Source organism: Dromiciops gliroides, chromosome 4, assembly GCF_019393635.1.
Source record: "Dromiciops gliroides isolate mDroGli1 chromosome 4, mDroGli1.pri, whole genome shotgun sequence".
Taxonomy (NCBI): Eukaryota; Metazoa; Chordata; class Mammalia; order Microbiotheria; family Microbiotheriidae; genus Dromiciops; species Dromiciops gliroides.
Window position 1 is genome coordinate 182,124,985 of NC_057864.1, and position 13,434 is coordinate 182,138,418.

Here is a 13,434-nt window from a genome sequence, read left to right on the forward strand (position 1 = left end):
ATTTTTTTCTTGGCTCTGCTTATTTCACTTTGTATCAATTCATGTATGTCTTCCCAGGCTTCTCTTTAATAATTTTTGTCACATTATATTCCAAAATATTTACGTACTATAATTTAGGAGCAGCTCGGTGGCTAGCACTGCCCCTTAAGTTGGGAAGACCTGAGTTCAAATCTTAACTCAGACACTTATTATCTGTGTGACCCTAGACAAATTACTTAACCCCAATTGCCTTAAATGTCCAGAGCCATCTCCAGTCATCCTGATATCTTGCCACTGGACCTAGATGGCTCTGGAAGAGAGAGTGAGGTTGGTGACTTTGCACAGCCCTCCTCATTTAAATCCAATTCACTTAAGTCATGACATCACTCTGATGTCATGGTCCCCTTTGAGAATGGAGGACAAACAACAACATCTATAATATATTTTTCAATTCCCCAATTAATGGGGATATTTATTTTCTTTTTAATTCTTGCTACCACATACACAAATAAAAATATGCTTACATTTTTCTTTTGAAAACTACCTAATCATATCCTTTGACTATTTATGTAGTGGGGAACAATAACTCTTGATCTTTTATACTTGTATCAATTTCCTATATATCTTGGATGTCAGACCTTTATCTGAGAAATTTGTTACCAAGATTTTTTCCCAGTTAACTAGTTCCCTTTTAATTTTATCTGCATTGATTTTGTTGTACGAAAGATTTTCTATATATAATCAAGATTGTCGATTTTGGTTTTTGTGATCACATCTGCTCTTTATTTCATCAGGAATTCTTATCCATCCAAAGATGCAAAAGATATCTTCTTTTCTCATCTAATTTATTCATGAGATAATATTTTATATCTAGGACATATATCCATTCACAGACTGTGATGTATGGTGTGAGTAGTTGGTTTAAGACCAAAAAGGGAAATCATAAGTCAGTAGTTGGTGTCCTTGGGTTTATTAAATAATAAAACTACTATCTTTAATTGCTTCTGGGACGTGTTTATATTAACTGTTAAACTTACAAACTTTTCTATGTTTTAACCAGTATTAAATAGCTTTGATGATCACTGCTTTGCATGATCATATCACTAATGCTCTTTTGAGGTTCAAAATAGATAATAATAATTCTAATTTTTATATTTACATAGCATTTTAAGGTCACAAATCATTTCACAAGAATTACCTCATTTTATCCCACAGCAACTCTGGGAGGTAGGTGCTATTATTATTCCCGATTTATATATGAGGAGCCTGAAGCAAATGGATTTTAATTGACTTCCTCAGATTCACACACATAGGGTGTGTCTAAAACTGGATTGGAGTTCAGGTCTTCCTGACTCTAGCTTCAGTGTTTTATACACTGTGCTATTTAGCCTCTTCTAAAGATGATGTAAGCATCCTAATCTGCAATCACAAAATATCATATAAATATTGAATACTTAGCCTCATTATTGTCATTATATGTGCCTTGACTTGCAAAGAAAAATCAGTCCCTCTAAAGAGAACTCTTTAATACACCAGGCAATTCTTGGTTTTCATTTACTAAATGTGAATTTGGAGCTCTTGCCATTTTTATCTCAACAATGTGAAATCCAATCAGTGCAGATTTCAACTCATTTATGTCTTGTCATCAATGTGATTCTTGTCCACATCCTTCTGTAAGTCTTCCAAGGAGTATATACCCAATACACTGGAAGTCTTCTTATGGATCTCCTAAGAGTTTATTGATATTACTATATTATTCAAACATTCGATCAGCTACTCCTCAAGCTCAACACATTCATGGCCAATGCATCTTTTTTCAATTGCACATAATTTTTATAACATCTTGTCACTTCTTGTGCACAAACCCTATTTGGTATACATGAGAACTAAACTATTGCTAGGCCCTAGCTCACAGAAGTAACTCCATGTTTGATCACTAATTCACCCACCACTATACAAGCAAATTCCTATGGACTCAACAGCATGTTTGGTCAGCTTTGTTTAAGGTTAGGAACACGAAGTTAACAAACTATCAATATAGCAGACTTCATTTAATGCACGTATGTAAAGTTAGAAAACTTTAGTAGTCACAATGTCCCTGTGGTTGATGGGGGCAGAATGTGTGACATAGTCCAGACCACTTGTGGCTTGACTGACCCTAAGATCCCCCCTCCCAGTCTCTGAATCTGCCCCATAACAACAATGAGATTTAAGGCTAGATTCTCAGGAGAGCTGGACTCTTGATCAGGGTACACATACCTCTGTATGTCCAAGCTACCATTTTGTGTGCCTAACGGACTATAGGAGGAGGGAGCCACATGTTTGTATGGCTATGAATAATAAACTGTTTGACTTCTAATTCTTTGAGCATCTATTTTCCTTCTCAGAACCTCCTTACCTACAACCTCCTCAAATTTCTACAACCTACTTATACCATCATTGCCTAGAATTTTTATTTCTTCTGTGATTATTCTACTAAACAAGATAATGATTTTGAGTTCTACTAATTAGCAAATTATCCCCAAAGTAAGATTACCAAATGGGGATGGAAGAGATCTTTGTATGGCTATTCATCTTTCATGAGAGTTAAATGTTAACTAAAATTTTGAGATATGCATTATTAGCATTGGGTGTTCCCAAAAGCTTGGGATTTTTTTAGCTATCTGGATAATTAGAGAAAACATAGGTCCTTCCATTCTGACTAAGCAGAGAAAGATAGAAATATCACAATGAAAGTTAATCCAATTCTTTCAGTTCATCAGAGAAAGATATACTGAATCAATCACACAATCAGAAAATTTTGCAATTAGAAAGACTTTCAGTGACCTTTACAACACATCTAACAAGGGGCTGTCCCATCTTTTCTTGAAGACCTCTAATAAGAGAAACCAACTCCTTCCAGGATAAGTCATTACAATTTAAGATATCTTATTGTTAAGAAGTTTTGTCTCATATCAAGCCTGAATTTCCCTCTTTGTTCTAAGTTCTACTCAATAGGGTCAAAGAGAACACACTGGATCTCTCTCTCTCCATATATATGCATGTATAAGTATGTATGTGTATGTATGCATATATGTACATATGTATATGTGTGTATACATATCTGTGTATATAAATATATACACAGAGATGTATATATGCATATATGTATGTGTATATATACATGTGTGTGTGTGTATATATATACATTTACTATGAACATGGCAACCATTCTGCATTTTAAGTTCATCACCTCTCAGAAGGTCAGTGGCATGTATCATCCTCATTCTCTTGGTTTAATGGTTTGTCATTGCATTGATCAGTGTTTTAAAGTTTTTCTATAATTTTTTCTCTATTCAGTGTTATTATCATTACATTATCATTGCATTTTCCAAGTTCTATGAATGCTTCATTCTGTATCAGTTCATAGCAGTCTTCACATTTTTCCCTGAAACCATTCTTTTTGTCACTTCTTATGGCACAATAATTTGAATCTCTTTTTCATATAATAGTCCTTCAGATATTATTAGTTCTTGCTCCTCTTCCCCCTTATCCTATCAGTAGTCTAGATAAATATCCCAATTCCTTTGACCAATCCTCTTCTGGAAATAATCCAATGCAGTAGTTGTCCTCTTATGGAAGCTCTCCAGCTTATCAACAGTCTTACTAAAATTGCAGACCTAGAACTGAAGAGTATAAATCAATGCATGGCAGCACAAGGATAGGCCACAAAAGAACTATTCCTTATTATTGCTGACATTCTACCTCTCATTGCATGGAAGGATCTCATTAGATTTTGTAACTGCTATGTCACACTATTGATGCATAACAAACTTATAGTCCATTAAAATCTCCAAATATGTCTAATAAGATTGCCATCTGGTCGTCCCTCCCCCACATTGTACTTATAAAGTTGATTTTTTAACCCAAGTGCAAGAGTTTACATTTATATCTATTAAATTAATTATTTTTGCCCAATTCATCCCAATAGTCTCAACTTTCAAATTTGGGGATCCTGATTCTATCATTAAGTGTGTTAGCTATCTCTCCCATGGAACCATAAAAATACTAACCTGTGAATATCAGTTAAATTTTTCAAGTGAAGAATTGACACATGAAAAATAAAGTCTAAAGTTTTCATGTTAACGACAGAATCTTTGAGAGGTGAGACACTGCCTCATAATTTTCCAGTTACAGAGATTCAATGAGTACTCACTGAGCAACAAAGCAAACCCAATTTTATTGCTTTGGTAATACTTTTAAAATAGCTCATGGGCTGTGATCAGAGGAAACAGGAGGAAACAAGTTTAACAATAATAAAATGGAAGTGCTGACTGTCACATAAACAGTAGCTGGCAAGGTTTATAAAAGGCTGAATGTCCAAGGTCAGGCAAATCTGAAAAACTTCATTTCACAAGTAAACCAGAAACAGACCTAGTGATACAATGTCCTGCTGCAATACCTGCTCCACCAGCTTCTGTGGCTTCCCCAGCTGCTCTACTGGGGGGAACTGTGGATCTAGCTGCTGCCAAGACAGCTGTGGGACCAGCTGCTGCCAACAGGGAGGCTGTGGCACCGGCTCTGGGATTGGCTCTGGGATCAGCTCTGGAGTAGGCTGTGTGCCCACCTGTGAGACCACCTGCAGAACCAGGTGCTACGTACCCCAGTGCTGTGGAGGGGAGAGCTGCCGCACCAGGTGGTGCCGCCCAGACTGCAGGGTTGAGGGCACTTGCCTGCCACCTTGTTGTGTGGTCAGCTGCACTCCCCCATCTTGCTGCCAGCTGCACCATGCCCAGGCTTCTTGCTGCCGCCCATCCTACTGTGGCCAGTCTTGCTGCCGTCCAGCCTGCTGCTGCTACTGCTGTGAGCCTACTACCTCCTGTGAGCCCACTACCTGCTGTGAGCCTACCTGCTAAGGACCAGGATGCTGCCTCCCAGTGTACAGAGGACACAACATCTCTAAATTGCTTCTTGAAGAATTGACACTACACCCCTAATAAACTCAAAAGTTTAGCAATGTTCTTCCAGCCTGCAAGCTCTAACTGATATCACAATCATTGCTACTGAAAGTATTTTGAAAGGCCAAACCTGGAATCCTTTAATATACTATGATGCTTGGAAATCCCCTACCAAAAAAAAAAAAAAAAGAAATAAAACACCTCAGCAAGTCACTATAATATATTCTCTTCTTTGGTTCAAAAATGTACTTTAAGTTCGCCCTGAACAATAATTCTTTATTTTTTTCATAATTTCTTAACAGATACTTGTAAATAGAAGATTTTTTAAAATCTCAAATAAATATGGCATGGCAAAATGGTTTGTCTTTTTAATTATTCTTCTGGAGATGATAATTTAAACTTTTATTTTAAAGTGGAAATGTACTTGAATATGCTTATTTTTCCCAAAGATTTTGTTTTTTCTTTTTTTTTTCTTTTCCTCCTCCAGGGGAAGGGAAGGGAGGGAGAAAAAATGCTTGTTAATTGAAAAAAAGTCTGTAGGCAGTATGGGAGCAGCTCATGGATTATAGAGGAGTCAATTGGCTGGAGAAATGAGATTGAATTGAATGTAGAGAGGTTTGCGTTGGCAAAGAAAAAGGTTGTCTCTTCATGTGAGAAAGAGGAAAGGAGGACATAGTGGCAGAAAGAATGTGGATGATGAAAGAAAAACAATAAATACATTTTAAAAAAGAATATGGGTGATGGGAGATTAGGAGGAGGAGAGAAGAAAGAGCTCTCAGCAAATAGCCTCAGTTGTTTGTTTGTTTTTTTTTCAGTAAAATAAAAGTCGAAGTTTCATCTGAGACATTGGTGGAGGGGGAGCCAGAGAGCTTTGAGGAGGTATGAAAAGGTTTGGAAGATCCCCTGTGGTGAGTCAAACAATACCTGTCCTATTTTTGTCAAGAGTCCCACCATTTTAAAAAAAAGAAAAGAAAAAGAAAAGAAAAAAACAAGAGTCCTACCATTTTAAACTCTATTTTTAAAATTTGAGCTTAAATTTCAAAAAAGCATCAAAATTCCTATATAAAAGGAACAGAAAACAATGACTTTATGTAAAACTGTGAACTATTTTATACAGTATGGATTTTACAATATATATTAACTTGAATAGTTAAAGTGATAATACCAAATCTTCCTCACTTGATTGTATGAACTTCTGAATATATTATTTGTGCTCCCATGTATATTTTCAGTGTTTCATTGATGTTTTTCTTTTTCTTCTTTTTTCTTTTGAAATCCTCCCTTGTGGGACTGCTAGGTGGTGCAGTGGATAAAGCACTGGCCCTGGATTCAGGAGTTCAATTTTGGGATCTCTTTTGGAAAGTGAATATGCATTCTTTCAATTTCTATTTTACCTTCTGCTTCTAGAATATCAGGGCAATTTTCCCTAACAATCTCTTGGAAGATGATGTCTAAGCTCTTTTTTTGATCATGGTTTTCAGGTAGTCCAATAATTTTCAAATTATCTCTCCTGGATCTATTTTCCAGGTCAGCTGTTTTTCCAAGAAGATATTTCACATTGCCCTCTATTTTTTTCATTTATTTGGATTTGCTTTATTGTGTCTCGATTTCTCAAGTCATTAGCTTTCATTTGTTAAATCCTAATTCTTAAGCAATTATTTTCTTCAGAGAGCTTTTTCATTTGGCTTTTTAAGCTGTTGACTTTTCTCATGACTTTCCTGCATTACTCTCATTTCTCTTTCCATTTTCTCCTCTACCTCACTTTATCTTCAAAAGTCCTTTACCTTCAAAGTCCTTTTTGAGCAATTCTATGGCCTGAGACCAATTCATATTTTTCTTGGAAGCTTTGGTTGTAGGAGCTTTGATGTTGTTACTTTCTTCAGAGAATGTATTTTGATCTTCCTTGTCACCAAAGAAACTTTCTATGGTCTGCATTTTTTCTGTCTATTCATGTTCCTAACCTATTTCTTGATTTTAAGTCCTTCTTAAAGTGGGGTACTGCTTCCACAGTGCACTCTCCCAAGCTTCAGTGGGTCCCAGGTGGTATGATTTTAGGAGAAGCAGGTTCTCCACTTGCCTGGCCTGTGTTATGAGAGCCTGAGTTCAAATCCAACCTGAGACAGTTGACACTTACTAGCTGTGTGACCCTGGGCAAGTCACTTAACCCTCATTGCCCCAGAAAAAAAAAGAAATCTTCCCTTGTAACAAATTATAATACAATGAAATAGATTCACATAATGGTTGTATCTGAAAAGGTATATCTCATTCATTCTACACCTCTAATCTACAACTTCTCTGCAAAGAACACAGGTATGATTATGTCATTCTTCTGATCAAAAAACTTCAGTGACTCCCTGTTACCTATAAGTAATTCCTGTATTTGTCCCTCATAATCTTCAGCCTCACTTCCCAGGCTGATTACATCTTCCCCTCTTTTAATCCTCCTGTCAAACAGACATACTTACCATCGTCCATATTATGACTTTCCATCTTCTGCCTCCATGTCTCTTCAAAGGTTATATCTAATGCTTAGAATGTTCTCCTTCCTTAACTCTGACTCTTGAACATCTTAGCTCTTGGGGCAGCTAGATGGTGCAGTGGATAAAGCACTAGCCTTGAATTCAGGAGGACCTGAGTTCGAATCTGGCCTCAGACACTTTATACTTAATAGCTGTGTGACCCTGGGCAAGTCACTTAACCCTCATTGCCCTGCAAAAAAACACAAAAAAACAACACACACACACACACACAAATCTTAGCTCTTTTCAAGATTCATTTAAATTGCCATATACTTCATGAAGCCTTTCTAGATTGCCCTAGCTGTGAGTGGCCCCTCCTCCATCACTTTGAGTGTGCCACATACATATTTGTGTGTGTATACATATATATGTGTGTGTGTGTGTGTATTTCTATCTATCCATCTATCTATCCTATGTTTACTTATCTATGAGCATGCTGTACTCCTCAATAGAATGTAATCTCCTCAAGGGAAAGAATTATCTCACTTTTATATTTGCATCTACAATGACTAGTTTTATTCCTGTCTACTATCTCATTGTATGGTTAGCTTCACAGTCCCCAACCCCCCTACAGCCAGTTCCAACATGTCCAGGTCTCTTGCTACCACCCAACCTATTTTCAACAATGTTAGATTAATTGCTAGTGAAGTATTCAGCAATATATCTGGTGCATACTAGACACTTCATGATTTTTAATTGATTGAGTGGAGTGGATAAAGTGTTGACCTTAGGATCATAAAGACATAGGTTCATAATTCACAAGTCCTTCAACCATTAAATGCTAGCTGGGTAGTTTGGACAATCTCTTACCTTCTCAATGCACCCAGGAAACCCTCTAAAACTGAGTTGCAGAGGAGTGACCAATCTGTGTCCAATTGCATGGGTTTGTAACCTGGGGTCTATGAACTTAAAAGTAAAATAATAATAATAATGGCATTTCAATGAAATTGGTTTATTTTGTGGTATTGTGTTCTTCAATTTATTAATTTTAAAAACTTCTGAGAAGGGCTTCATAGGCATCACCAGGCTACCAAAAGGTTTCATGACACAAAAAAGGTTAGGAAACCCTGGTAAAGGGGAGTTTACACACCAGGAAATTATCAACATAGGAGACTTTACACACCAGGAACATCTCAACAAAAGCACAAGTCCAGGAGAAGGATGGGGGAGAAGGCAGGGGGAAAAGGAGAAGAAGGAGAAGGAGAAGAAGAAGAAGAAGAAGAAGAAGAAGAAGAAGAAGAAGAAGAAGAAGAAGAAGAAGAAGAAGAAAGAAGAAGAAGAAGAAGAAGAAGAAGAAGAAGAAGAAGAAGAAGAAGAAGAAGAAGAAGAAGGAGGAGGAGGAGAAGGAGAAGGAGAAGGAGAAGGAGAAGGAGAAGGAGAAGGAGAAGGAGAAGGAGAAGGAGAAGGAGAAGGAGAAGGAGAAGGAGAAGGAGAAGGAGAAGGAGAAGGAGAAGGAGGAGAAGGAGAAGGAGAAGGAGAAGGAGAAGGAGAAGGAGAAGGAGAAGGAGAAGGAGAAGGAGAAGGAGAAGGAGAAGGAGAAGGAGGAGGAGAAGGAGGAGGAGAAGGAGGAGGAGAAGGAGAAGGAGGAGGAGGAGGAGAAGGAGGAGGAGAAGGAGGAGGAGAAGGAGGAGGAGAAGAAGGAGGAGAAGAAGGAGAAGAAGAAGAAGAAGAAGAAGAAGAAGAAGAAGAAGAAGAAGAAGATACTCCTACTTACTTAAATCTTTCTTTTTCCCCAGGGCAATGTGAGTTAAGTGACTTGCCCAGGGTCCCACAGCTAGTAAGTGTCAAGTGTCTGAGGCTGGATTTGAACTCAGGTCCTCCTGAACCCAGGGTCAGTGCTTTATCCACTAGTGCCACCTGGCTGCCCCCTTAAATCTTTGTTAATGAAGAAGAAGAAGAAGAGAAAGAAAGAGAAGAAGAAAGAAGAGGGAGGAGGAGGGGAGGAGGAGGAAGAGAGGAGGAGGAAGAGAGGGAGGGATGCAGGAAGGGAAGGAGGGAAGGAGGGAGGGAGGAAGAAAAGAATGAAGGAAGCCAGAGACCATGTAAGGTATAACAATATCATTAAATGGATTTAAATAATGCATTGAAGAGAAGAGTGCAATGAGAAGAAGGTACACTAATCATGGCACCATATCAAAAATGGTTCTCCCTTTCTGCCATCAACCACTGAATCCTTTTACCCATAAACCTATTTCATAAGAGTATTTGTACATAATGATTCTTCCAAATATTAAAGACTTCATTAAGTTTAGTGCTTAAGTCTTTAGACCAGTGGTCTCCAAATTTTTTTTATTTCACATCCTTATCAGTAAAACATTTTTAACATGCATTCTCAATATGTGTGTGTTTACTTATTCCTAAATTATATGTCTGTATTTCTGTACTAATAGTTATGTAAATTCTAAAACTTGCACAAAATAGAATCTTTAAAAAGATGCGAAAAATATGATACAATAGTTGATCCCAAAGACAGTTGGAGCCAACAGAATTTATTGAATTGAGGGGTGACATGGTCAGATCAGAAATGAAATAGAATCACTTTGGAAGCTGTATGGAAGGATGGACTGTTGTGGAGAGAAACCAATTAGGAGGCTATTACAATTGTCCAGGGAAGTGGTGATGGGGAGCTGAATGAGTGTGTGGAGAATAAATTGTGAGTGAAGAAAAACAGATATTATAGGAAAGATGTGGAAGTAGAAAGAACTAGATCTGACAACTGATTGGATATTTGGGATGAGGGAGAGATGATAAGAAGGTTATACCAAAAAAACTCCTATTAAAAATAATAATCTGGCAAACTGAAAAGATTGCACTGTTCTTAATAGTAATTGGAAAGTCTGCAAGAGGTGTGGATTTGGGAGAAAAGGTTTTGGAATGAGATCCAAGATCTGTTGCAACCTATTGCTGCTCATCCAGGGAGACTCACTCTTTCTGACCCAAAGTGAAAAAAGGAGAACATGGGGTTCTTACTTGTCTGTCACTGGACAAGAGCAAAGAATCAGCCCTCTCTGTAGGGTATTCACAGCACCCAGCCATAAGGTGATCTGAAGGAACAAAGGATAAATATGGTCAGAGGGGGTGGGAAGAGAGCACCTATTCAACCGCTACTAGAGATACCTGGTAGCAATTTGATTATAACTGTTCTAAGAAGGTAAAGCCCAACTTTGGGGCTGTGGGGGAGGGGAGGCGATAACTTTCACAGCAAAGGGAGAGTGCAGAGTAGGGAGATCTTGAGAGATAAGCATAAGTGTGGTTATGTTGATGGACTCTAAATTTGGCTATGGCAGAGAAGATAAAATGCAACCCATATTCCCATCCTGCTTAGCTCATCACATATTCCTTGGAGCCTGACCCCTTGTGGTCAGATAGTATTCTGGCAAGAGGCCTCAGTCCCTAGTTTAAAGACTGCAGTTAATGATGAATTCATAACATCCAGACATCAGCTTCCCATGACACTGAAACATCCTGGGAATTAAAGATATAAAAAGCTACTATTACTGACCTAATTTAAACCAAGAAGAAGGAAAATCTCAATGTATCGCACCTTTTAGCTCCAATTAGATGAATGTTTTGAAAAAGTACACTTACTCAATGTCTAGAGTAAGAATCCATGATTAAGCAACAAAACCATTTTTCTCTGATGAATCACTCTAGCATCCATCTTTCCAAAACAAAACTAATCACACATCCATGATGGTCACATTTTTGACTACACCGAAACTAAACTTTTCTCTGCATCCCTTAGGCTTAGAAGTACTGAATCTTAGGATATCAGAGATACAAGGAGACCATAGAGATCATCCAAGCCTTCTGCTACTTATAAACTAGAATATTTCCTTTTCACAGTAGAGCATAAGTTCCTCAAGGGTAGGGATTATTTCATTTTTGTCTTTGTCCTCCCCAGCACTTAGCAGCTTGCATGTTACCTTGCACGCACTGGAACCTTAATAAATGCTTGTTGTTCTTAGTGAATTGGCTGGTAATTTCTAGTTCCCTGAAGTTGTGAAGTTTGGTTAGCCTCAGGGACTTTGGGGTAAGATATATAATTATCTTCCACTAGTTCTAAATGGGTCATCTCTCCAGGTGGTTGCCTACCTAGCTCTTCCAGAGATGCCCCTGGGTAAAGGCTCTTAAAGACAAAAGATTAACAAGTTCCAAACCAGGTCATTTAAACCTTTGTTGATGCTTTTATAAAATTAACTTTTCTTCTCTTGGCTTCCTAAAAAAAGTTAATTCACCAATCAATATCTCTGGCACCCCTCCAAAACTCTAAATTTCAGATCTTCATTGATAGAAGAAGTCTGCTACCTATAACTCCCTACACTAATGAGGTCATAGATATGGCACACACACACACACACACACAAATCTTTAATGTCCAATAAGCTCTCTGTCCCCTTCCTAAAAGAAGAAAATCAGATATAAACAATATTTGTCATATTCTTTTTTCTTTTTTTTTTCAGGGCAGTGGGGGTTAAGTAACTTGCTCAGGGTCACACAGCTAGCAAGTGTCAAGTGTCTGAGGCAGGATTTGAACTCAGGTCCTTCTGAATCCAGGTCCGGTGCTCTATCCACTGTGCCACCTAGCTGACCCCCAACAATATTTGTCATATTAATATGGCTCCCTTGGACTTATAATTTTCAGGGAGAAAGGGAATGGAATCATCAGTGTATGGAATGCCTATTTTAAAAACTCCCTTCACAGATGCAGATCATCAATTTCTCTGTTACTTAGAATTTTAAAGAGTTTCCTTGGGACAATGAAAGGTTAAGTAATGATAATAATAAAAATAATAATTAATAATGACATTTATATAGTGCTCTAAGGTTTGTAAAGCACTTTACAATATTGTCTCATTGAATCCTTACAACTATGGGAAGTGGGTACAATTATTTTCTCCATTTTAGAAATGAGAAAACTGAGGCAAACAAGGGGTTAAATGTCTGTTTACTTAAGTCAACAGTACCAAAGGTCACACAGATAGTGAGAATATAAGGTCAGATTTTAACTTGGGTCTTGCTGCTTCCAGGCCTAGAGCTCTATTGTACCACAAACGGCCTAATATACGATATACTATAATATAACTTGATATGGCATAATATTCTATAAGGTAATATAATTATCATTTCTATAACACTTTAAAGTTTGTTAAGCACTTTTAAAATCCCATTGTTGTATTGTTGTTCAGTCATGTCAAACTCTTGGTAGATCATAGCATGTCAATATTTTCCATGGGGTTTTTCTGGCAAAGATTCTGGAGTGGTTTGCCATTTCCTTCTCCAGGAAATATCCCATTAGGTCCTCACAGCAACCCTGTACGGAGATACTGTTACTATCCCTGTTTAACAGATGAGAAAAGAGGCTAAGTGTCTTGCTCATGGTTCCACAGCTGTTACATGTCAGTAGTTTTCTTGATTCCAAAGCTTGCCAGTTATCTACTATGCCATACTGGTGTAGCCCACTCATAGGCTTATAATTAATAGTGACAATTCACAACCTCAAGACCTCCCTCTACCCACTTCTGAGACTTCTCTTATAAACTTCTCTCATTGACTAAACTAGAGAAGAAGGGTTGGAACACTATGGTGGCACTGGTGCATTCGGAGATATCTATCAAACATAATGGACAGATGGTGAATTTTAAAGGGTTAATGTTGAATAATAGAAACCACCTATGAAGGTAAAACAGTATTCCATCCCCACCCTATGAGCAAAAGTTCTGCTTACTCTGGGGCTGTGCATCTAGTAAACACTAATAGGTGGTGGTGGTGATGATGAATCCTGATTTGAAACCAAATACAATCAACTTTCAAAGCTTTCTGAACAGTTTTATTAATAGCTTAACCAGTGTCTCAGAAGCAAGTTGTTTGAGACCAAAATAAGGAAGAGCTATTAAACACTGTGTAAACAACAGCTGAGAAAATCATATAAAAGGCACAACAAGCAAAGTGAGACTTGAATTTGAGAAACTTCTCTTTGCCAGAAATCTCCAGACACC

General features: G+C 37.7%; 1 protein-coding gene across 1 annotated transcript; it reads left to right on the plus strand.

Annotated features, from left to right (window-relative positions):
• Window positions 1-4,403: 4,403 nt before the first annotated feature.
• Window positions 4,404-4,874, plus strand: LOC122755395 (keratin-associated protein 1-3-like). The gene has a single exon (XM_044003774.1). The coding sequence runs from the start codon at window positions 4,404-4,406 to the stop codon at window positions 4,872-4,874; it is 471 nt and encodes a 156-aa protein (XP_043859709.1).
• Window positions 4,875-13,434: the final 8,560 nt, after the last annotated feature.

Coding starts and splice junctions, on each gene's coding strand:
- LOC122755395 (XM_044003774.1), top strand. CDS start 4,404: ATGTCCTGCTGCAATACCTGCTCCACCAGCTTCTGTGGCTTCCCCAGC.